Source organism: Pygocentrus nattereri, chromosome 3 (genome assembly GCF_015220715.1).
Source record: "Pygocentrus nattereri isolate fPygNat1 chromosome 3, fPygNat1.pri, whole genome shotgun sequence".
In the NCBI taxonomy this organism is placed as follows: Eukaryota; Metazoa; Chordata; class Actinopteri; order Characiformes; family Serrasalmidae; genus Pygocentrus; species Pygocentrus nattereri.
The window spans coordinates 25,065,277-25,091,166 of record NC_051213.1 but is presented as its reverse complement, the minus strand read 5'-3'; the positions used below and the strand labels follow the sequence as shown (position 1 = coordinate 25,091,166).

The window sequence follows — 25,890 nt, the reverse complement described above, 5'->3', positions numbered from 1 at the left end:
TTTTTACGTTTGGCAGCTTGATAACGTGAACGCTGCATTAGCCTGGTTATTATAGAATGGTTGGAAGACTGTATACTTAATGTTTGTCTGTGAAAACAATATCCAGTTTCGAAAGCCACGCATCAGCGAAATCAACCCCCCAGTATTTCAATGCCCAACTGGTGAAGTTTATTCTAGGTGACCCTAATGTTAGTCACTGATACATACCTGCTTGCGGGAAAGAAATTCTGAACCACAGCCTCAGGACGTTGTCCTTATGCCCCGGCTTTAAGATCACCACCTTACCATTTATCTCAAGATGCATTTTTACATTAAATAATCACATAATTTTAAACTCACATGGCTGGCATCCCAGAATCAGATTAAGCCTTAACCCAGACTGAAAAGGATTTTCATTGGTAAATCAGCAATGGGATTGTAATTTACTCCAAGACTGCTCTTAATCCATGTCTGGGAAACCAGCCCATGAAGAAATGTGTGTGGTGTCTTATTAAATCTGTTATAAAGTCCTACTTTTAACATTTCATGGTGTCAAGAATAGATTACAAACAGGAGACACCTACAGATCATCCAAAGTGCCATTTTATTCCCATGTTTAAGGATATTTCAAAAATACAAATCAAATTTCAGTAAAATCCTCCATCAGGCCAGAAATCTTTTCCTTCGTTCTGTTACAACACATGGGGATTCAGTAACAATTGCAATGCTGTTTGTGGTTTTTCATACAATATCCCTGACATCTGCAATAAGTTAACAGAGGAAACCATGAGCAGTGCAGTCAGGCACACTACGCCAGTCGTATATCTGCTCACACTGCACAATACTCTTTAGCTAGAATAAAACATATACAATCATAATATAAAAATATGACTTGCAGGGAGAAGAATGTGGGTTTCTTTTTTGCAAAGGGTACTGGAGAACAGAGCATTGTAAAAGAATAAACTATTGCACATTCATCTAATCTTTTAGGAAAGACTTTTGAGGGGTATATAATCTGAGCTAAGAAACACCCATCCCTCCGATACTACCAAAAAGTCTTAACCCCGGCTGCACTTTCATTTAGTGCATGCATACTGTACATACACACTTGCATTTAACCTGCTCACAGTGACACGTCAAACACTCTGGAATAGCATACATACAGGACACAGAACGATGTTGTGGCACTTGTTGTATGGCACACTAAAAACACTTATCTGGGTAAAAAAATGTAGATTGGCTGGAAATGGCTGCAAAGTCCACAAATAAAAGGGAGCAGATACATACACATCAGGGACAGCAGGTGAGGACACACACACATACTTGTACGTGCACACGTCTGCATACACACATGAGAGGCAGAGGGAGCCTGTGTCCTTCCCTTCACACACTTTAAGACACACTCCTCAGCTTCATAAAATAAAACAATCAAATAAACTTTAGATTTACAATAGAACTTTCAACAACAACCTATAGATGAGCAGTGTAAGTCTCAAATTTAAAAGCATTGAAGTGTGTAATATACAATCGGTTAATAATAAGTAACCATCCACTGTGTGTACTCTGGGTTTGTGTGGCATGATCACGAGTACTCTTAAACAATGGTTCCTGATTTAATTTCAGCAGATAAAATATTTCTGGAAAGTCATTCATTCACTCATTCATTCACTGAAAAGGTCTAAGTACAGCATGACCCTGTATTTCTCCAGTGTGACCAGAGGGAATCTCATGTTTCACTCCATTTCTGAGGTCTGCATCCCTCTCAATCTGCAACACATGGACTTACTTTAAGAGGTTTTATTTTGCATGTGAATGGTGCGCTAAGTTGAATGAGTTTCATGTTTGAGTGCGGGTTTTATGCCTGTCGGTCAAGAGCTGTCCACCACCTGGTGGGGTAACGTGACAGAGGAGCCATTGATGAAGGAACCCTGTTTTTCCCGTCCTTTCAGAAAATAGGTGAGCAACTCCCCTTTTCCCTTCACAAAGATTGGTCCCCTCCTCACAAAGCGGAAGCCATAGTCCTTCAGGATGTTATAGCAGTCCTCCACCACCTGGGGGTAGCAGACTTAGTGTTACTGACGAAAGCAGAATAGCCATAGCATAATTACAGATTCAAACTCTCAAAGTCTGTGCTTGCAGTTTGTGGTTTTGCTTAAGTTTATGTGATGCCTTTCTCAATTTAGAAAAGTGTTCAAGCACTCATTAAGACCACAAGAAGTGTGTGTGTGTGTGTGTGTGTGTGTGTGTGTGTGTGTGTGTGTAAGAATGTCTCCCATTTCTTTAAAGGACAGGTAGTTCCCTCAGAATATTAAAATTCTTTCCCATTATGCCATAAACTACCATTTAAAATGGGGGATATATCCTATCCTGCATATTTAGCAAATGGAGCACACGTGTATAGAAAGAACATGAACATGTATACAAGTACATGAAACGAAGGGGTCAGCCTTTGTATCTGACATATCTGGGCTAATCTGTGCTCAATACAACCGCATTTCAGACTACAAAAAAAAAGATAGTGTTGGCATAAATGGGGCTTTTGAGAGACTGAAGTATATGAAACAACTGATTTTGGAAAAGATTCTATTTTTCAAAGCAAATCAGTTGTTTCATTGCGTTTCAAATCATCGCACCACAGTGACATCTGGTGGCCAATCAGTGCATAAAATAACCTTGTCTAATAGACTACAGAAAGAAATGAATTTTCATAGTAACGTTTCAAAACATAACAGCAACACACTTTGTCTCACTTTTAAGCTTGAAAGTTACAGTTCTGCAAACAACAGTGACAGATCTCGGATCATAAATAAGGATTTTCCAACCCACTTAGTCATATTTAGGGTCAAAATATCCTGATAACAGATCAGCACCTTTTTCCATAGAACATTTTGAAATGTTTTGACACAGTGTGACGTAATAAACCCTCACTGGGTCATGTGATTTTCATTTTGATTCCGAAGCAATGTGTCAAATGCTGTGCTTCAAATTAATTGGATCACTGTGGAATGTAAGTTTCACTATACAAAACTGCAAGAGTGAACTTTGGGACATAAGGACTGAATGCTTTCTGCTTTCTGACATATTTCAGCCTCATAAATGCCAGGATTCACCTGGATGTTTCCCATCACCCCTGTAGATTCCATGCGGCTGGCCACATTAACAGTGTTTCCCCAAATGTCAAAATGTGGCTTCCGAGCCCCTATGACTCCAGCCAGAACACCCCCTTTATTCAGTCCTGTGGAGAAAAGATGTAAAAGAAAGTAAGCAATGAATGGCACAAACATCACATCAAATCTCCTGCACTCTAGAAGACTGCCTGCTTACCAATGCGAAGCATGAAGTTGTTAAATGACTGGTAGTTGATGTTCATAAGAGTAACCTTCATGGCCAGAGCAAAATCTGCTAGATCAGCCAAGTGCTGCCAGCGCTCCCTATCAGACAATTCCTCTTTCTGTTGAGTGGGGAAAAAACGCTCAGGTCGATCACCGGACATCAGCACCATCAACAGGGTCATCAACATCACAACTATATGTGGGTACAATGACCATTCTGACTTTACTACCTTCATGCAAGCATAACCGTTAGTGTTGTTGTCAGGAGTGACCCCAGATGCTGCCATGTAAGTGCTGCCGATAGTCTTAATCTTGGTGATACAGCGAAACTGAGGTTCATCCAGAAGCTGTGAAGGACAAGATGGAAGACATGGTCATACAAAACTTCCTAACTAACTCTTAAAAGTGGACAAACAGAAATGCTCCAAAGTTTTATGTAGTAAAATCTCAATATATGAATGTACATTAATACTTTTTTTCCAACGTCTCTGAGATACAAGCTTTTGTTTAACAGTGACTATACAGAAGTACAATCTAAATGCTTGTTAATGTTAAAAATATTACTTACACTGTCAAAGTCAGAGATGATTTCATTGAGGAACCTCAAGCACTCGATACCTCCGTTGTTGATGCTCTCCTCCGTGTAGAAGTCAGAGAAATTAGGGATAGAGGCGAACATCACCCCAATCTCATCATAGGACTGGCTGTACAGCTCCTGTTAATTGCAAAATGAAACATATTCAGACTGCACAGTTTTTGAGCTACTTACATGCTGAAACTGATATGAAGGATTTTCGTACCTCATCTCTCTTCTTTGAGCCCAGGAAGTGGCGTGCAACATGCTCTGGAAGCATGTTAGTGACCAAAGCCTCATTCCAGCGCCTCATCTCATACACCTTCTCCTTTTGTTCATGCACCTCAATTTTCCACAGGAACAGCGTGCGGGCCAGTTTCTCCACCTGAAAGACAGAGAGACATACCAAATAACAAGGTAAACGAAACAAAGGTTCTTCTGTGGACTTTGGATTGGACATACAGCTCTAAGAAAAACTCTGTTATAGAACTTTTACAATATGACAGATTCTTTAAACTCTGAAGAAGTCTTTACACTTGCACTTTTCATTTATCAAAATGTTTCTTTGAGGAACCACTGAAATGTTTTTCAGGGAAGCAAACGTGGTTCTTCTATGGTAAAGTGCCAAAGATCGTCTTGGCACCTTTACTTTTTAACAGTGAAGGAAGGATAGGTAAAGAAAGAATGGCAGAAGAATCTGGGAAATCACGTACGTGTCGGGCAAAGTAGTAGAAGCTGACCATCATGATGAAGATCATCACAGTCATTGTATATTTGGAGGGCACGAGGTATACTCTGCACAGAAACATAAAACATTACACTGAATTTAGTGAGGGAAAGCATTAGGTTCATAATACAACAATCCTCCCTTTGATTGGCGCCCACCTGTACTCCTCATACCGCACCAGATCATACTGGTCAAAGATGTCCCTCCAGTTGTAGATGTTGACGACACCTGTGGCCACTGTGATCAGAAGCATGAGCGTGAGCTTGACCATGTGGCTGACCTGCACCAGCATGGTAGTGGCTATCAGGGCTAGCACAGCTACGTAGCTGTAGTATTTGGGGTTCTCCAGGCAGCCCCTCTGTTCAGCCGGGGCTGGAGAACTTTCCACATCTGTGCTTGTTGTGGGGGGCTGTGCTGGTCTACAGCTTAGCTACAAGAGGACATTATAAATAACAGACTCAGTTATTGTGGAGATTTCAGCAACAAGCACTATAGCAGTATCTGATGCTCATTACATTAATGGTTAATTTTGCCAAATTAATCAAATAAACTTACTGAACTAAAAAATATTCAGTTTACATTCTCATCGAATTAGCAGTGCTTGAACTTGATTACTACTTGATATTGTCCACATGCTTCCCATATTTAGAGATTCAGAACTTTTCTGAACCCCAACAGTGTTGTAAAGGAAAAAAATGTCTAGTCAGAGCCTCACCATATCTATTATGTCTGCCAGTGTGAGGATGACAATGGCAGCCATGGCCCAAGTGTTGCGAGCCCAGCGTGTGTGATCTATCCATGTGGAAAATGAGACAAGTCTGTTGGGAAATACCTACAGTATAATAATAAAAAAAAAAAATCAGCCTTTATTTTACACATCAAATCACTTAAATCACACAAAGGATTTCATAGACACAAAAAACTTAATGGGCTAGTGATCACTGGGATGGAGAAGAACTATAGTCTGACTTGTTACCTGGTAGTTCAGCTCTAATTGAAGTGACAGCACTTTAATTTTTCTATATGACACTACATGTGCCTAAGTGTCAATGATATACGTTTTTGTTTCTGATTCATAACACCACTGATTAATAACAACTGATTTATAACACCGCTGCATGACAATGTTGTGTCAGGCACCCAACCCCCGAACTCCAGCGTCGGTGCACTGGACTCCTTCTACACCTTTTATCGGCACGGGGCTCAGGCATGGGCACCCTGCCGTCTCTCACGTCTGTCATTGGTGCCCATAGGTCGGACACAACCTAACCCAATACATTGTCACTGCTGAAGCAATCTCTTTTTTGTCATTTATTTATGTATTTTTTTTACATTATTTGAAAACATCAGCTGCCATTTACATTGAGTGGACCAACAGAAATGTTCCAAAAGGAGTTAAAATAACATCTTGTTACTTTAATTGAAAGTTAAACGGGTTATTTCCTTCTCCTGTAAAGTCACTTTTTTGAAGATATGAGGCTTTGTTTCAACAGCAACAACATGGTGTTTTACTGGATTCATGGAGTAAAATAAAGTTATGTAGCAACCATTCTATTCTTTATAAGGCAGACACAAAGAACTTGATAATGGCTATACACCTAGGCTGCTATTGTAATGCAAGCAAACGCAGACCCCCATCTGTTTGAACAAGTCGTTCTCAAATACCCAAACATTTCACCTTTGAATTTCATCTTTGGAATCACTGATGAGTAATACATAATTGTGAGGACATTAAAACTGATTGTCTCAATCAATCAATCACCTACTATGCACAAGCTAAACTAGCAGCAAAAACCGCATCTATCTATATTTTAAATTTCACGGAACAACATGCACAGCCATTTAGTTACATACTTTATTATGCATTTGCATTGTTTAGAAGCTCAACATCCACCATTTCTATCCTCTAATCAATATATTAATGTATTTGAATTATTTACTACTACTACTACTACTACTACTACTACTACTACTACTACTACTACTACTACAACAAAAATAATAACAAAATAAACAACAATAACAATAATATAAACTTTTTTAACTGGTTAAAAAGACATTTCTGCAGTTTTCTGAATGGGCTAGCCTAGTGGACTACTGCTAGATGAATCTAAAGGGAACAGGATATCTACAAACATTTTCAGATATATTCTCACTGTACCGTGTACGCCATTTAATTAGTAATCATGTCTCTTCCATGTCTCTTTCCCTCCCTGAACCCTCTTCATCCATAGTTTCCATTGGTGACTGTGATCCCTTTAGGCAAACTTTGTGAGACTACCAGTCAATATTGCTATATAACTGTATTAGTCAATTGAAAGTGGAATGACCCAACTAGTGGTGCTTGATTAAATGCACTGGTGCATGTTCAGAAAACAACTGCTGCACTAAGGACAAAAGGTCTATTTCCACATTTAGCTCCTGCATTAATATTACACAAGTACAGTGTTTGACGGCTGTGAATCAACTGCAAATGGAAATACTAATGGTAGTGGATCGCACTAATCAATGTTTTGATAAAACAACGTGGTCCAGTGGAAAAATGGCTTTGTAGTGGATCCACAAAAGTCAGAGACACATTCCCTCAGAAAAAAATCACATATCATCAAGTTTTTTGATATTTTCCAGATCTCATGAGCTCACGCATGTCTTATGTGTGCTCAGACTAGGGAGGTGCTGGAAGGGTCACTCACCCGTGGGAAAATGGCCGCCAGGGAGCAGATGGTGAGAATGAGCAGCAGGACTTCCCCCACAGCTAGAGTTACGTAGTTAGCTATCAACCTGTCAGGAAGAGCACACAGTGAAAGAGATTAAAGGGACAGTGACACATGGCTAGTGCACAAAAAGAGGAAGAAAGGCAGGGGGTGTGAATGGGGTTACACGAACTGACCGCAATATTGTAAACAGACACAGAACAGAAACAGTGCCTGCCCAACTGCGGTAATTTCACCAACCTCAGCCCAGTGATGCAATTAACCAAGCATAAGAGATACTGCAAGACATGGCAATTTATAAAGTGATCTATCCTTATATTAGAGTTTCTTTTATAGGTATTCTTCTAGAACTATTTTATCCTTCCCTCAGACAATGGAAATCAGCCTGTTAAACAGTGAAGTTTTAACTGATGATCAATTGCCATGTAAATACTTGCAATTAACAGCTCAATAGTTGTTTTTGCTTACTGTATGCAACTATTAAATACACATGATTACCTAACTGGCTTCCTAGCTGTTGATGCTGACAACAGGAATGACTCAAATAAACAAACATGACTCCTCATTACTCTAAGGGTGTTACAGGGGTGCACCAAAGCACAGAGTATTTAATACACTCATGCAACCAGGCAATTGGTCCATAGAGGAGAGAAAAGTGTGTATATGGAGGTGTGTTTGTGTGGATCTGACTCACAGAGGATCTATAAGTGCCTCAATGACTGCAGTGAAGAGCAGCACCACACAGGAGCAGCTGAAGGCTGCCCCACTCTGTTTCTCCTTCTCCACTGAGAAACGTGTCTCCAGGTCAGGCTCCACAAAGCGCAGTGATAGACGGTTAGTGTACTTTCCCTTCAGTCTGAAACACACAGATGAAGTGTCAGGTGTAGCACTAGTTAACAATTCAATTCAAACTCTGTTCTTATACATGTGTTTGACAACAAAAAGGTTGAAACTGACCCATCACATACAACAAATTCATAAAGATAACACAGCACTTACGCCTGCACTGTCTCTCTCTCCAACAGTGCCTCATTTAGGAGTTTATTCAGCTCCTGCTCATTTTCCTGAGCATCAATTACCCTCTCAGCCAGGTCCCGCAAACGCAGACGTCGTCGGGGGTTTGGGAACGAGGGGTTCACCACCTGAGCGCACACACACACACACACACACACACACACACACACACACACACACACACACACACAGGCGGGATATTCATTATCCAGCCTGCTAAACCATCTGTTTTTGTAGTGTGAGCATGCACATCTTAATTTGTGTTATACCACTTCATCTGAGAGAGATAGACTTACCTACATATGACATATTAGTTTGGTGTTAAACAGAATTTAAGTTCAATTTAATTTTAAAGGGCCCATATTGTTTTTTGCTGGACCATCTAGTGGACCAGCCTTCAAGAGTCAGTACCTCTCACTGAGTCACTGACTGAGTGTCTGATCAACTGTCCCTGACACCCATTGTTAAAACATGCATGCACAAACGTTGCCTGAGATAGAGGGTAGGTGGTGCTACACATCATTAGGCCTGAATGAAGTCGTGTAAACATACACTCGCATCTAAACTGCCTATGTGAGCCTATTCCAGCTCACACTGGGCGGAACGAAGGATACACCCTGGACAGGTTGCCAGTCCATCACAGGGCAGACAGACAGACACATATATCCACACACATTCAGACCTAGGGGCAATTTAACGTGTCCAATAGGCCTGACTGCATGTCTTTGGGCTGTGGGAGGAAACCGGAGAACCCGGAAGAAACCTGCACTGACACGGAGAACATGCAAACACCGCATATAAAGGACCCTGGTTGCCTGGCTGGGAATCGAACTCAGGCCCTCCTTGCTGTGAGGGCCATATAAATATTGAACAGGAAAATGGAAGACACATGGATCAAACATATCATGGGTCTTACAAAAACAACAAAAACTCTTTGTAATAAGCTCTTATTTGAAGGATTGTTTCACTCTTTCAGGAGAGGATAAAGCCACTAAGTGGTAGTACATAACCTGTTACAGCACCCAAATGTAAACTGGAATAGTATTTTGCTAGTAATAATAGTGTAACTATTTATTACTAGTAGTAATAGTTGTAGTAGTGGTGGTCAAATATTTCTGTATTTGACAAATAGTGTCTTGGTTAAAAATTTGAGTGGCTGGTAAAATTCATGCATCCACCACGCACTGCATTCCAGTGGACCACCCTGCACATAAAACAAGCATATTTTACATTCTGTCTCACAGACATTTGCTTGACAAATGCCATGCAGCCGACAGCAGTCCAGCAAAAACAGGCTTGTCTATTCTTGTATGAAATGAAAGATTTTGATGCACTTTGATGATTTAAAAACACCCTTCCCAATTCATATAATCTCTACATGCAAAATAAGCTACAAAATAGGCTGTTTTGAATTTGTCATGCTAGTTACATCACAACCCTGAACAAATTGGCATGACTTCCCACATTCATACTAAAGTGACAAGGAGCTTTACAGCAAACTGTGTGTAGCACAGTTATGGGCAGACCTTGCTGAGAAAAGTGATTAAACGTGTTGTTCCTGACTCTCAGACAGTACTTATTGTTTAACCTTTTAAAGCATTCAGACACCCAAAATGAGTAGTAATATAATTTTTTTGTATGATACCTCAAGATTACATCCAAACTTAACAGTTTGTTACATACATTTTAGCCAACACTGCTTTGTGCACAAGGCCGACTTAAAGGCATATTAATAGTCATGTAAATGACCACCTTAATTAATAAAGGAATTACTACTCTTTCTGATACAAACATCCACACACACTATAAGCAGACTTCAAGAAATCAAATAAAATGCAAAAGGTCTTGGTTAAATATGTGTATATACCCGAGTGTCCAGCTCCTCTGGCTCCTCCGGTGTGGTGCAGGCTGTGTGCACACTGCCATTGCACTCTGTTGTGTTGATCAGCAGCGGAGAGTTCCCATTAGACGAAGTCACAGACAGCTTCTGAATTAAACCCAATGGAAGAAAATATGAGAATGAAAGACAAAAAGAAGTTAAAAGTGAGATTGAATGCTGGCCTGTGACTTCTACGTGGAGCAGTATATGAGAAACTGGAACGGAAAGCAACACTCACTACACCATTGATGCCATTCTTGCTTATAGGGCCCTTGGGAACCACAACCAGATAAGTCTCAATGCCTCTCTCCTTCAGGTATTCACAGCGGTCACCCCCATTCCCCGGCTCCACATCAAATTCACCATGTAGACATTCTAGTGTGTTCTGAGAGATGTGCACACGCCTACCGGACACAGAGCAGAGGACATATCCATATGCTAAAAAGCCTCAAAGTATCAAATTGTCAGAGAAAATATTTAGAGCAATTTATCTGGGCAGTAGTTTTCTCAACTTTTTGGGAATAAATCTAGTATCTGATATATGTATTATGGTAAATATGGTGTTAAATGTAGGGCTTGATATAACGTAAGAGCACAGTATTCTGTATAGTTGCAACTTTTCCTATTTGTGTAATAAACACTTTCTTGTCATTTATTAATTATATATCTGAGACACTGTCATATATCATTGTTTCCATCAACACGGTTGGCAAGACCATCAAAGGTGAGTTTTGGACATCAAACTGGACTTTACTAGGCTTTTTTTTCTATGATAGCCTTATTCATTGCACATACTGTTTATATTAATTTGTTTTTTAAAAATATGTAATCTGTTAATGGACAATTTTGTGCAATTAAATTTAATGTAAGTTCAAATAAAATGCAGGACAACACTGTATGGAAAACTGCTCATTCTGTAGAAACTGGTGTATGGAATACTGACGGCACAAACTGACATTTTTTTTCTTCTTTCTTTAAAAGCGCTAGCCGAAATATAACCAACCAAAATGCACAGTGGTTGCTAGGCAGTCCAACCAATCACTACAAAACTATACGAATTTATGGATTTTCACAACTACTGAAACGCGAAAAGTGCCGAAGTGCTGTATGGAACACTCTAATATGTAAAAATTGTTATAAAACCAAAAACTCCCTACATGGAAAATATGCTGCAGAAACAGCTTTTTTTTTTTATTTGTTGTTTTTGTGATGTCATGAAAACCAGCTTCAGCCTACAACAGTTTAGTCCTGCCCATTCACACTGAAATTACAAGGAGTGTTTCAGCTTGGTCAGCTTTCTGAATGAAGTATAATACAGGGCAGCCAATCAAAACAGAACTTAAAGCCTTAAAAGGCACAGTAACAAAAATACCCTGTTTAATTCTAAGAGGTAGAGGAAGGTTGGAAAACAGCCATGTGAAATTTAATTATAACTGTTTTTGTACAGAAATCCACACACATGACATACTATATGTGTAGCAGAGGGAAAAAAATAACACTGCCAAGATTAATCGTTTGTTAGTTTTCATGGCTGAATAAGACTGCCCAATACTGCATGTCCAACAGTATCCAGACACCCCTTTTATTAGTGGACTCTTCAAGCTACTTTAAGCTGCACCCATTACTGATTTAGGAGTTAAAATGCATGGATGCATCCGTTTGATCACTACAGAAAATACTTGGCAGGTGCTCTGGAGCAAACACAACCATAAGATCACCATACATCAGCTAGATGGATGAAAAGCTTCCTGCCACTGGTCTGGGGAGAAATGGATTGCTGTGATCAAGCATCATCAAACACCTTTAGGATCAGTTGGAGCAGCGTTTGTGATCCAGAACTAATCATCCAACATCACCACTTCTCCTCACTAATGCTACTGTGGCTAAATGCAATGAAATCATCAGAATAAAGCTTTCTCTGTAGTACAGTAGAGGCTGTTACTGCAGGCGACAAACTCTATAAATTATAAATACGTGTGCTTTCAGAAGAAACGTTTGATAAGCAAGTGTCTACAAACTCTTGGACGTACAGTACAAGAAATAGAATGGGCACAAGTGCAGCACATCTGAGGACTCACCCTGGTATCCCCCCAGCCTCCATTTTGTTTGCCACCGTTACATCTGTGGACCATACATCATACTGCCAGCGCTTCTGTCCCAGCACTCCACCAAGAACTGTCCCAGAATGCACCCCAACACGCATGTCAACGTCTGTCTGTGTCTTCTCTCTAACATAGCTGAAATCCAGATGCACATGGACACCATATGAGCAAACTTAAACAAGGTACCAAACGACCAAAAGGCACCATGACAAGGAACTTGACATTGCTTCAGAATGGAGGGCTGTGCATCACTTACGAAATAGCTTCCACCATAGCCAACCCCATCATTATGGAGCATGCTGCGTGGTCATCTCGGTAATCAGGAAGGCCACAGATACAATAGTAGCAGTCTCCAAGGATTTTTATCCTCAGCTGGTGGTATTTCTGCAAAGAGAAAAGGGGACCACTTTAAAATATTTACAGTTTATAACACTATCAGTCCCCAAAGGGAAGTTAGTTGTGTTACACTCCTCAAAATATTAAAGTATATGAAGTATATATGGTATATAATAAGACATCTATTAGTTTTTATTTCATGAAAATTAATCATTAATCTGGAACCTGTAATTCACTAGTTGTAAACACACACTATGAGTATGCTAATTACAAAGATTTCTGAGGTTTACGCTTTTGATTGCTTGTGGGGAGAAAAATACAATCACAGACACAAACATCTATGAAATTCAGATGTTATTCATTGAACAAATTCTGAATTTACACTTAAATTTGGGCTCTCTTTTGCTTGGGCTGAAAAAGAAGAAAAAAAAATCACCTTGGCTTAGAATGCAATGTGAATTTTTTGTAAACCCCATTAAAGAATGACAGAACTTTAGGCCTTAGAGTTAACAATAAGGAATGACTGTCCTTGTTAATTTATTTAGAAATTCTCAACATTTAAATACCCTAGAAGATTCTGATAAACTACAATAGGAGATGCTAGTCCATCAACAACCTCAATAAACACTCCTATACACTGAGTATGTGTGATACTGATCTCAAAACAACCTAAATAAACACAATATTCACTGGGATGGAAGGCATTAATCTGTGAACAACCTCAATAAACACTCTGCACTGGGATAGAGCATGTTAATATATAAACTTTATATTAGTTTGTAAATATCCTAAAAGCTAAATACCCATATCAAAGGATAAAAACTGTGAGTGAAAAGTTTATATTCTAAATGACTTATGAACATTTATAAATGTTCAGATATACAGAGTTATTATCCATTTTTCACTGTTCTCACTGTTTTCACTTTTTTAACCTTAATCATTGCATGTGGTAACAAGCAGTTAAACTATTTTTATTCAATTTAAATAAACACTTTGAATGAAACAAACATTTACCCATCCATGTACCACTACGTACTACCGCTAATACTGATTTCTGCTGTGGAATTTGCAACTTTATGTAAGAATCAAGCTAGCAGTGGTGTATATTCACACTGTATGGCTCTAGCTTTAATACAAACAGTTGAAACTTGTACTAGACATTCAAGTAACATGTTACTTTGCCTTTTATGTTGGAATTTTACAGTAAGTCCTCCAGTTACATGTTTTATAAAGTAAACATAACTGAAGTAGATAAATAGTATACAACCCCAATTGCAATGAAGTTGGGACGTTGTGTAAAACATACATAAAATCAGAATCAGAGGACACGACGTCCATGATTTCCAAAAACAATTTGAAATGTGGACTCGTCAGACCACAGGACACTTTTCCACTTTGTGTCAGTCCATCTCAGATGAGCTCGGGCCCAGAGAAGCCGGCAGTGTTTCTGGGTGTTGTTGATATATGGCTTTCGCTTTGCATGGCAGAGTTTTAACCTGCAGTTGTAGATGGAGCGACGAACTGTGTTCACTGACGATGGTTTTCTGAAGTGTTCCTGAGCCCAAGTGGTAATATCCGTTACAGAATGATGTGGGTTTTTAATGCAGTTCCGTCTGAGGGATCAAAGGTCACGGGCATTCAATGTTGGTTTTCTGCCTTGCAGAGATTTCTCCAGATTCTCTGAATCTTTTGATGATGTTATGGACTGTAGATGATGAAACCTTTAAATTCCTTGCAATTGCACGTTGAGAAACATTGGTCTCAACAATATTGTTCACAAAGTGGTGAACCTCACCCCATCCTTGCTTGTGAACGTCTCAGCCTTTCAGGGATGCTCCCTTTATACCCAATCATGACACTCACATGTTTCCAATTAACCTGCTCACCTGTGGAATGTTCCAAACAGGTGTTTTTTGAGCATTCCTCAACTTTCCCAGTCTCTTGTTGCCCCTGTCCCAACTTCTTTGGAAGGTGTTGCAGGCATCAAATTCAAAATGAGTGAATATTTGCAAAAAACAATAAAGTTTATCCATTTGAACATTAAATATATTGTCTTTGTAATGTATTCAGTTGAATATAGGTTGAAAAGGATTTGCAAATCATCGTATTCTGTTTTTATTTATGTTTTACTCAACATCCCAACTTCATTGGAATTGGGGTTGTATTAAATAATAATGAATGAATTAATAATGAACAATGAACCCTCCTGTTTAGTTCATGCTTTGCCAGTTGTGACATAGATGTCAGTTGGTATTGTGTTTTCTTTCCCGCAAGCAAAAAAAATAATAATAATAAGCCGAAATGTAAGGGACTTAATATATATTTACAATTATTGAATAGCAACTAGATTTGCTTAAGATTAGTTGATTATGCAATAATAGCTTATAAGTGCTCTATAAACAATAACAAAAAAATTTAATATCTAAGTAGTATAAAATATCTGACTAGTTAATTAAGGGCTAATAGACGTCTTTGTTATAAGCTGTTACCAAGAAAATAGTACATGAGAATCAAATTTACAAATGTCTAGGCAGAATATAAACTACAGTTCTTCATATATAATAGAGAGTTATGTTCGGGTCTAATGTCAGAGTTTGTTCATAAATTACCAAGATTTACAACTGTCCAGTAGCACTATTTTATATTAATATTTTACACAAAATGTGCGTGAGTGGTACAATGCAACATTATACATGTGGATTACTGTGGATTTGTGTGTACTCACAGCAGCCAGCTTGTCAAAACGGGCAAACAGCTCATTAAGCAGCTTGACTAGCTCCTGTGCACTACAGGAAGAGGAGAGTTGAGTGAAGCCCACAATGTCCGCAAACAGAATACTGCAAAAAAGCCAAACAAAGTTTCATCAAACTGAGGCACTAATTGTTTTTACTTTGGACATAATAAGCCTTTTTTCTCTTCTCTTGTTTGTGAAGGTCCTGTATTGGTTGGGCCTTACCTGACATTCTCGTGGCGATACATGTACATGGTGTTGAACTGCTGCATCTCTTTCTGACTGGCCTCTTTCTTCATGTCCTGTAGCATCTCATCTGCTATGTGTTTGGGCAGAATGGACAGCAGGAGACGTTCCTGTGTGCAGAGTAACACTGTAACAGTGCGAGTGACAGAACAAACTGCAGGAAAACGCAATCTGTGGTTTTCTATGTGTCTTACATAAATGGTCTGGCGAAAAATGCAATTTTCACAATTTAACACCTACATAGCTAACAAACTCTGGAAGTTAATAGGCACCAAATCTTGTCTATAAATAACAGCGTTATGGTTGCACAGACTTCATTTCACATTCACACTCAATTTCACATTGAAGACATGATTATAATTAAGATAACCAAAACTCTAAATACAATCTAGCATCTACATGCCTGGATCACAAGGATGCACAAGAAGAGGAGTTGGAATGCATTGTCTTACCTGGCTGCCCACAGCAACAAGTCTCACTACAGAACTTGTGAACGTTTTCAGCACTAAATATCAAACGTGTGAAAATATCGGATACACTCTGATCACTTCAGAGCTTGATTAGAGGGCTAAAGATGAACTAGTTTCTATTCTGAGATTGCCAGATTATCCACATAGCCAATCGCTTCAGATCAAGCTCCCGACCTGTCACTTCAGGGTTAAAATCGGGCAAAGATCATGTTGTGTAGGCCCAGCTTAAGTCACTCTGTGTCCTAAACCACACTGACAAGTCTGTGTAACTGTAATAAAGACCTATAACAAAGTTTTAAGGGGTAAAGATGAAGTTTTAAAGATGTACTCATAAAAAAAAGATGTGTGTGACTATTGACTTCCAGTGTTTGTTAGCAACATTTGCCGTGTAGCACCAGTTTAAAAATAAACAAGTAAAACTGGGACACCATGCATACCTTTGCTGATCAGCTCTTTATGTGGTAAGTAGCAAATTGTGTTAATTTGATTGTTCACATTACCATTTTTTAAGAATGGATGCTCTGCTTGAATAAGTTAAGTGGTCTTTGCATAGCTGTGGGCAGAATAAGAGCATGTCTTTCAAAAACAAAGCTAGAATGTAGTTTCAAAGCACATAATTGCTCAGTGAGGACTCTGTCTTAATCTGCAGTGAAAAAAAGCCAGTACAGAGTCTGAGAAGAGCTCTGAAACCTGAAATGCCTTGCATCGTGGAATTACTGTAACAGAACACAAAAATGGCAATCAGGACACCCCTGACTTCACAGCACACACGCGCACACACACACACACACACACACACACCTCATACTATCACATTCATGGCGGGGAGGGTTGAACGGAATAACAGGTCTGTAAAAACAACTACAAATGCGACCATAAAAGGGAAATAAAGGGCAGAAAAAAAATCAAGAGGAGACAGTCTGCAGTGTGATTACAGCTGACATCGTCTCAGGAGGCTGGTCGCCATGGTAACCTGCAGCAGCCGAATGCTCCTTGATTGGCTGGCAGGCCCTGTCTCCCAGCAGCCCTCGTTTCTCCCATTAGTATTCAGGGAGTTTCTCCTGTTATCAGTCCTCTCTCTCTCACATACACATATGCTACGCGTGCACACACACATGCATACACTCGCACCTCTGCACCCTTCTTATATCCCTTCCTTATCGCATTCTATCCTCCATGCCCTGCTTCTATTGCTAGCAGCAACTGTCTGCTCCATATATAGCAGCAATCAAGAATGCCCAGTGGCCACAGCTGTGAGAGCAGAGAGGGGGAGGAATTGACTGCTGACTCTGTAAACACACACACATATACACACAGTGTTCACAGTCATAACAGTGCGCACACACACACTCAGAGCACTCAGAGCACTCAGTCACAACACCAGAACAGACAGGGGAGCACATGACTCACAGTCAGCTAACACATGCTGTACCTCTAGCGCGACATCACAAATGTAAGGTGGCTTCTTCGCCCAACATGTTTCACCACTAATCTCATGCACTCTTTGCTCAGGACCATCAGAGCTGTGCATCAAGCCCTTCCTGCATCTCTGATGACCTATCACACCAAATACCCACAATTATTACACTGTGTCAGTCACTCTTGACAACCAATAACACCACTCAGCCTACACACAGCACGCACAGCAAGTACCATCAGCGACAGCAAGATATTATGCAACTAACATCAGACAGGTGCTATGTAAGGCAGCTAAATGACTTGAAAATACCTTCCCATTTTTCCCTTTGTCTTCAGCTGAGCCTTATATCTTCATAGTTGCTTCCCTGCACTTGGGGTGATTAGAATAGATGCTGCAAGTTCTGAACGAGGGCGAACTTGTTGCTTCCAGTGAGTCATATGCTTTGCAACAAAGTGATGCAAAGGACAGAAGGTGATTTAGTCCTGTACTAAACCAGTTGCTTCGGGTCACATTCTACATAAAGACTTGTGGAAACTCTTCAGGTGGTGACGTGTGTGGAATTATGTAGGCCGGCCATCAAATCTACAATTTCTGCAATAACTATTTACTATTTATGTCTATAATAACAGAAACTGTACTATAATGCAATGTTTACAGTATTTTCTGTTTCCATGCACAAAGCTCAACCGGTATCCATTTTAAAGCTATCAACAAAGCGCAGCAGAAGATACTTTTTACACCTGGTTTGTCTGCTAAAAGTTGCACCAGGCCTTGGATTTCTGTAACACTGTATCTTTTTCATTTCAACTTTCACGATCTTGTTGTATGGAATCCATATCTATCCAACATACTTTTGATATAAACTCTTTTCCATCTGTTGCATGAAAATATGCTTAATCTGTACATGCAGCAAAATCAAAGCAATAAAAAAGTACTTAATCTCTGCTTCCTTATGACTGTTTTTTTCCATGCGTTAAACTTTAACGCATTCCAAGACTAAATGCTCATCTTCCATTATTAGCAGTAGCTCGTGCTGCAAGAACGAAATGAGCATCTATCATGAGTCAAATGTTAAAACAGGCAGATCATGTAGACAGTACAGTACTGGTGTTCATCTACAAGAAGAGGAAAGCATGCTTGTTGTTAAATTCTTTTGTACCATCATAAAAACATGTTCCTACCAGCATTGAACTGAACCACAGTTCACTTGGAAATGGATCAAAACCCACAATTTTTAGTGGATGATGGTTTGTGTCCACCTGAGAACAAGTGGAGTGTGTTTGTACCAGTCAAAACAACCCAAACTAAAGAAAAGGTTTAACTGGTCCGCACCAATTACAGGCATGAAACCTATGGCCTAAGAAACCTACAAGGCAACAAGCACAGAGTAAAGCTGGAACTCAAACAGGGCATTTTGTCAGTTGTATCACTTGGAATCTCCCCCAGTTTCCTTTGCTTACCTGCTGCTGGCTCTGTTCCTCTAGGTTCAGCTTCACCTCCAGAGATTGCCTGGCCTCCAGAAAGGCCTTACGGTGTTTGCGGTCAGCCATGTAATATGACATGACCCCCACTGTGATGGCACATAGGTAGATCAGGATGTTGGCCAGCAGCTAAAGAAAAAAAATCTATATAATTACCTTTCAATCAAATTGTTCATACAAAAGGTAATGCAAACATAGCTGGTAGAAACAAACACAAGGACTGACACACCCAATACCCATTGTAACGGCTGAGCTACTCTATCAGCACACTCTGCATCAGGCCACTAAAATATCTACTAAATCATTTTTGAACAAAGTGGCGGCTCTACTGCTTTGTTTGCTGTAAAGGGCAGGGAATAAGAAAGACCAGTAGGTGATATCTGATTAAACCTTCTTTTAATTTACACTATTATTACTTGTACACTAGAATCCAAGACCTATGCTAACTGAAGGGGTGAGGAAGCTTCTCTGAACTTTTGAGTAATCTACAAGGAATTTTCTCCAGGAACAAATGTTTATGTTCTATAAAGTTGATGTCAATAAAATCACTTTAAATATCATAGGGAGGCCTTAATGTGTCTAAACAGTTTGACTACTTTTTAAACACTTGTCTGATTAATGCAGGGAGTTTAGTCCCAGGTTTCTTGGTTATCTCCATACTCTCCTCCTGCAGTGCATTCTAATCTCTATTTTTTGTGCCATGTCTCTTGGGGCTGCAGTTTGTACCAAAAACAGCCCTGCTGAGTTAAGACCCTGGGAACCCAACACCCACCTGCCTGTTTGGCCCTGCCTGCCACCTCATTGCCACACCAGCAAAGCCAAATATCAGCAGGACAAAAACAGACATCCTGATTGTTCTGAATTTCATTTCTTACTCACAAAGAAAGACTAGTGTGCTTCTCAAAATATAACTTAACAATGTACAAGTTAAATTCGTAACCATGATGAATGTGTGTACAAAACTTCTGTATTGCCTTATAAATATAAATGCACTCAAACAGTTGTGATCCTCTACATCTTATATTTTTAAAAATACATTTTTGCAATGCATGCTGCATTATAACATGTTTCACAGCATCACAATGTAACCATCGTATAGTAATATGTATTATATATCATTATATTAACAATCAGCCTGTTTTATCAACCTGACATACAAGGAGGTAACTGAGTGCCTATTTCAATAGTAATCCAATTTTAGTTTTAAGTACGATCCCAATTCCAAAAAAGTTGGGACACCTAAAATGTAAATAAATATAAATAAAAACAGAACACAATGATTTGCAAATCTCACATACCCATATTCTATTCACAATAGAACACAGACCACATATCTGATGTTGAAAGTGAGACATTTTTGCATTTCATGAAAAACATTAACTCATTCAGAACTTGATGGCAGCAACACATCTCAAAAAAGTTGGGGCATGGCCATGTCTACCATAGTCTAGCATCTCCCCTTCCATGAACAAAAGTCTGTACACATCTGGAAAGTGAGGAGACTAATTGCTGGAGTTTTGGGAGAGGAATGTTGTCCCATTTTTGCCTGACGTAGGATTCTAGCTGCTCAACAGTCTTGGGTCTTCTACGGCAGGTTTTTCCATTTCATGATGTGCCAAAGGTTTTCTGCTGGTGAAAGGTCTGGACTGCAGGCAGGCCAGTTCAGCACCCGAACTCTTCTTTTGTGAAGCCATGCTGTTGTATTGGATCGCTGTGGTTTGGCATTGACTTGCTGAAATATGCAAGACCTTCCCTGAAAGAGATGCTGTCTGGATGGCAGCATACGTTGCCAAAGCCTGTGTATTTCGTTCAACATTAATGTTGCCTTTACAGCAAGAAACCCATACTGCACCCCATACCATCATGGGTGCCGGCTTTTGAACTGCGTACTAATAACAAGTTGAAGGGTCTTTAGCCCGGAGGACACAGTGCCCATGATTTCCAAAAAGAAATTTAGAATTTGATTCATCTGACCACAGGACACTTTTCCACTTCCCCTCAGTCCATTTTAAATGATCTTTGGCCCAGAGCAGCGTTTCTAGATCATGTTGACATACAGCATCTTCTTTGTATGATACAACTTTAACTTGCATTTGTGAATTGTACAACAAACTGTTTTCACAATGATTTCTGGAAGTGTTCCTAAGGGCCCAAAGATCACAGCAAGCCAATATTAGTTTTAGGCTTTGTATCTTGCATACAGAGCTTTTTTCCAGATTCTCTGATGGTATCATACGCCGTAGAAGATGAAAAGCAAAAGTTATTTTCTATTTTAGGTTCCTGAATTGTTGCACTATTTTATCGTGCAGTCTTTCACAAAGTGGCGAACCCCTCCTCATCTTTACTTCTAAGAGACTCAGCCTCTCTGGGATGCTCTTTTTATACCCAATCATGCTACTGACCTGTTGCCAATTAAACACCAGGTGTGTTTTTTTAGCATTACACAACCTTTACAGCCTTTTGTTGCCCCTGTCCCAACTTCTTGAGATGTGTTGCTGCCATAAAGTTCTAAATGAGTGAATGTTTTTCATGAAATGGTAAAATGTCTCACTTTCAACATCAGATACAGTATGTGTTTTATGTTCTATTGTGAATGAAATATGGTTCTACAAGACTTGCAAATCATTGCATTCCCTTTTTTCTTTACATTTATTTACATTTTACACAGCGTCCCAACTTTTTTAGAATTGGGATTATAGTTTAGTCATAGCTACCAGTAACTTTGAGTATAGTTTAAACCATCACAAACAATTATTGGTAATATTTTACTTTCAGATTCAAATATTCAGATTCAGATGTTGCATCTATTAAATAAAGTGTCACCAGGCTAGCAATCATGAGTGACATTAAGCTACTTATCAATTAATGATGAACATATCACTAATTTATAGTGAATAATTAATGGTAGCTTTGAGTTTGCTAGGTGCTTTTTTTCTCTCAATGGGAACTTTTGTCTAATTTAATTACAGTCAGTAGACACCAAAGGGTACTTCCCATGAGAAATGCCTGCTGTTTTAAAGTCATAGAGTATTGAACCTTCGCACAGAGCCCAATAAAACTGAAATACAGTGAAAATGTAAAGAAGGCATAGATGAAATGTAATAACTGTTCTTAAAAAATCTTCAACATTTTTACAAAACAAAATGCAACTCAAAACAGGGTGTAAGAGAAATTGCTTATCATTATTAACCTACTACTACTACTACTAATAATAATAATAATAGTAATAATAATAATTAAACCATTCATACCACTTTGGCAGTTATGTATGCTGCAAACTATCATTATATAAAGCCAAAGTTAAACTAGAACCAACACTGTGGCTTTAAAAAAAAATCATGTCTTTGTAGCAGCCTCTCCAGAGAGTTTGTTTTTAGCCCAAATACAAAAAACATAAGCTTTTATTTTCTGAAGCTCTGTCACTAGTTGAATCAGACTTTGGTCATAATCCCCTTGAGGGCTTGTATGTGATGAAAAGGGCTGACTGCCTCTGAGGAAACTTGAGAGAAAGATAAAAAAGTCTTTATGACCTGATATCTTAATGATGTTCCTTTAGCTTCTGATGGTCTGAACAAAGATGAGCTTTCTCAGTGTACTAAGAAGCCTTACCGCAGAGGTCTTTCCAGATGGAGGGGAACACTGCAAGCTAAGAGACTAAAAATGGATGGGATTTCATGTGATAACATAAATTGACAGTAATGTGACCCAAAATGTTCTGTTTACCCTAGGATGTACTAAACTCTGAGGGGTCTTGGAGAGTCAGGGTCCAGCACAGTTTGGTAATTTGTCCATGATTTGTAGCTGTGCTTTGCATGGAACCCACCAAACTGTTCTGGACACGGGCTCTCCAGGACCCTGATCTACCCCTTTTCCAGAACCATCACATTCACTTATTTATTTGGAATTCAGGTAGACCACGGCATTTTGTCTTACCAATGTTTTATCTGCGTTTCTGTGTAAAACACAGATTTTATGGTAAAAGTACCATTTAAACAAAGAGGATGGTCATATCTTCTCTCAATGATTCAACGTATCAACCCCCCCAGTGTTTTATCCCCAACCTCCTAACCTGTCTTCCAAGAGCAGCTCCCTGGATGTCTTCCTGCTGCTGCTGAGCAATGGTGACCCCCAATACCAGAGTGTGCACCCCACAGGACACAGTAGTGATGAGCACTATGGGCGTCAGCCGCAGCGGCAGTGTTAAGAAGAAGGAGAAGCTGAAGAAGGCCTGCCAGCCGACTGTGTCGCTGGCCTGGTGGAAGCGGGCAAAGTTCAATCCCAAGTAACAGAAGATCTGGGCAGCTATGAGCACCCAGAGGGCGTAGGGCACCAGCCTGCGGGAGATGCGCTCTGGCAGTAGCCCATAGCGACACAGCAGATAGAGCAAGACATCTGCAGCCAGACCCACAGATGCCACCGCCACAGATGCCAGCTTGTCGCTGGTGTAGACCACAGTGCACATTACAATCACATAGCAGTCGAAGAGGGCCGCGAATACCACTAGCACCAGCAGGGTTTCGTGCCGCTGCCGGCGGAAATAGGTCTGGTAGAGGTTCTCCAGAGAGTCCGGGGCAAAGGTGAGCCGCATGAAGCGGGGCAGGCACAGGCAGCAGCCCGAGCTGCGCACGGTCACCTCATGGGTGCGTCCGACCGCCTGGCCGGGGTCAGACGGCAGTGTGACGGAGCAGTCCGCGGAGTACTCAGCTGAATACTCTGGCTCAGAGAAGGCCCGGTTCCGAGGCATTTTGAGGAGCTGAGGAATTAAATGAAAGAAAGAAAAAATACAGGTGTATATTTTTGGCGTCCCTGCAGCGCTTTACATAAGTGGATCTTCAAAAGTACACTGTGCTTGCTTGTCTGATTCCCTCTTACTTCCTGCGTCATACAAGCTTTTGACCTGAGGGGTACATCTGATGAGGGGACTCAGTACGGTCTCCTGATTGTCATGCCTTGCCCTTTGCGACATTAAACTAGATCCTCCTCGTACGTATGTTACACCAGCAGTTTATGACCATGACACCTTCATGCTTTGGCAGTTGAGATGTTAGCTCAGAAAAAAAGGTATCTGCATGCGCTGGACTCAAGTAAACAACCCGCTCCACACCTCTGTGGTCAGAACTGTGCAAAGAGAAGGCTCAGCAAGGCCATGGCATGGCTCAGCTCAGCTGCATGGGCAAAAGGAAAAAAGGAGGGGACAAAAAACAAAAGCTAAACCAAAGGTGTCCCCGTAAGCATGACTGTTTACATGTGTGTCACTCTCTGTGCCTCCTGGCCAGGATACAGCCGAGGTGGCCACCACCGTCCACTCCAGGTTTCCATGGTGACCTCGTCTCGCATGGACAATGAGCACAGGACTCAGCAAGGAAGCGAGGAGACGGATTACTGGAAACAAGATTTGGTCGGGAGATGTGACACGACGTGCAAATGAAATTACACACACATACACACACAGGTGGCTGATAAAGGCGCAGGGAGAGAGGCGGGCAGTCACGAGGGGGATGCCTGAAAGGCTCGCTCCAGTGTAACCCCTGCGCAGATATTCTGGCCTTATCAAAATGGCTTTCGTGGCCTGATACAATGTACTTGTGTGTTCCTCTGTAGTCTACACGACTCACAAGAAAATCACTTGTTGGCGTTCATCTTCTTCACCTTTTCCGACCACCACGCAGCAGCACTCAGTGAAAGAAACAGGAGAAAGAGACAGGGAGAAGAAAACGCGTACAGGAAATACATGTTGCGCTTCCATCACACAGAGAAAGAGAGCTGGCGTCTGCCTTCAAAACATGGAAATGCGGGCTAGTAATTGCCTGAGCCGGGACTGATGAAGACGAGCTCTTTCTGTCTGTCATCTGGTAGTGTAGCATGTGGAGCACATCTTTCCATTTCAGGCGCTGACCGTGTAAAAGCCTCTTCAGGTCTCCGGTCTCTGCGGTGTGCGTGATCCGACTCGCTGCTCTCTGGAACTGAACATGCAGAACATGCAGATCGCCAGAAAGCAGCAGCAGCAAAAAATGAACGAGAGAGAATAACTGAAAATGGACCGGTGTCACAGCGGCAGTCGACGAGACCACACAGGCTCTCCAGCGTGTGTCCGTCAGCCAGCAGCAGCTCCGTTCGGCCCCATTCGTCTAAAGCGGTGATTAAAAATCATAAATCCCAGCCGCTGTAGAAAATCCGTCCGCAGGAACAGTCACAGGCGAGGCGATGCACAATCGCTGCAAATCCGCCCCGCGCCTATTATTCGGAAGTGGTCCCACTTTCACCAATAAAAGTCACCGCGCGGACTGCGGCTTGAGAGCTGGACCTTTAGCCTAAACCGGGCAGAGAGGAGATCAGCCTTCAGCTCCTCACCAGCGAGGCTTCACCTGCGCTCAGGACCCACACACAGCACTGCACGCCGCGCGCATTTCCGTCTTTCTGTCTTCCTCCCTCTCTCGGTCCACACTTTCTATATCCAAGCCCATCCCTCTCTCTCTCTCTCTCTCTCTCTCTCTCTCTCTCTCTCGCTCGCTCGCTCGCTCGCCCTGTCTCTCTCCTCCTCCTCCTCCTCCTCCTCCTCCTCACACCTCGCTCTTTTTCGCAGGCTATGGTGAAGTGAAGAGCAAGGACGCAGGAGCAGCCTGCTGATCAACGACTACTAATGTCAGCACAGCTCTGAGGATGAGACTAAGACTAAGACTGAGACTAAGACTGCGGCTATGAGAGCTGTGCGCTCTCAGCCTGCCTTCATCTTATTCAGGCGATTTCTCTACAGTTCAAAGACTCTGTGACTCTGACTCTCTCTCTCTCTCTCTCTCTCTCTCTCTCTCTCTCTCTCTTACTCTCTAGTGCTCCCTTTCTTTCTTTCTTTCTTTCTTTCTTTCTTCTCTTTTTTCATACTTTTGT

General features: G+C 40.8%; 1 protein-coding gene across 2 annotated transcripts; it reads right to left on the bottom strand.

The window, feature by feature from the left end:
- Positions 1-560: 560 nt before the first annotated feature.
- adcy3a (adenylate cyclase 3a) lies at positions 561-25,448 on the bottom strand. 2 transcript variants are annotated; one of them, XM_017709160.2, is made up of 20 exons: positions 23,075-25,448; positions 18,985-19,134; positions 15,614-15,744; positions 15,383-15,494; positions 12,578-12,705; positions 12,298-12,456; positions 10,458-10,623; positions 10,208-10,327; positions 8,326-8,468; positions 8,021-8,182; positions 7,306-7,393; positions 5,328-5,444; positions 4,771-5,042; positions 4,599-4,680; positions 4,112-4,270; positions 3,880-4,026; positions 3,542-3,658; positions 3,304-3,430; positions 3,090-3,214; positions 561-2,030 (listed from the first exon to the last, which is right to left on the bottom strand). In XM_017709160.2, exons 1-20 carry the CDS (start codon positions 23,747-23,749, stop codon positions 1,848-1,850), a joined length of 3,363 nt encoding a protein of 1,120 aa, XP_017564649.1. In that variant the 5' UTR covers positions 23,750-25,448; the 3' UTR covers positions 561-1,847. The 2 variants fall into 2 exon arrangements, with proteins under 2 accessions (XP_017564649.1, XP_017564650.1); XM_017709161.2 differs by having other exon boundaries at positions 10,208-10,324.
- Between the last annotated feature and the right edge of the window lie 442 nt (positions 25,449-25,890).

Coding starts and splice junctions, on each gene's coding strand:
- adcy3a (XM_017709160.2), bottom strand. CDS start 23,749: ATGCCTCGGAACCGGGCCTTCTCTGAGCCAGAGTATTCAGCTGAGTAC. Junction 4,271..4,598: donor TCTACTACTTTGCCCGACAC/GTACGTGATTTC, acceptor TCTGTCTTTCAG/GTGGAGAAACTGGCCCGCAC. Junction 2,031..3,089: donor GGGTGATGGGAAACATCCAG/GTGAATCCTGGC, acceptor TGCTACCCCCAG/GTGGTGGAGGACTGCTATAA.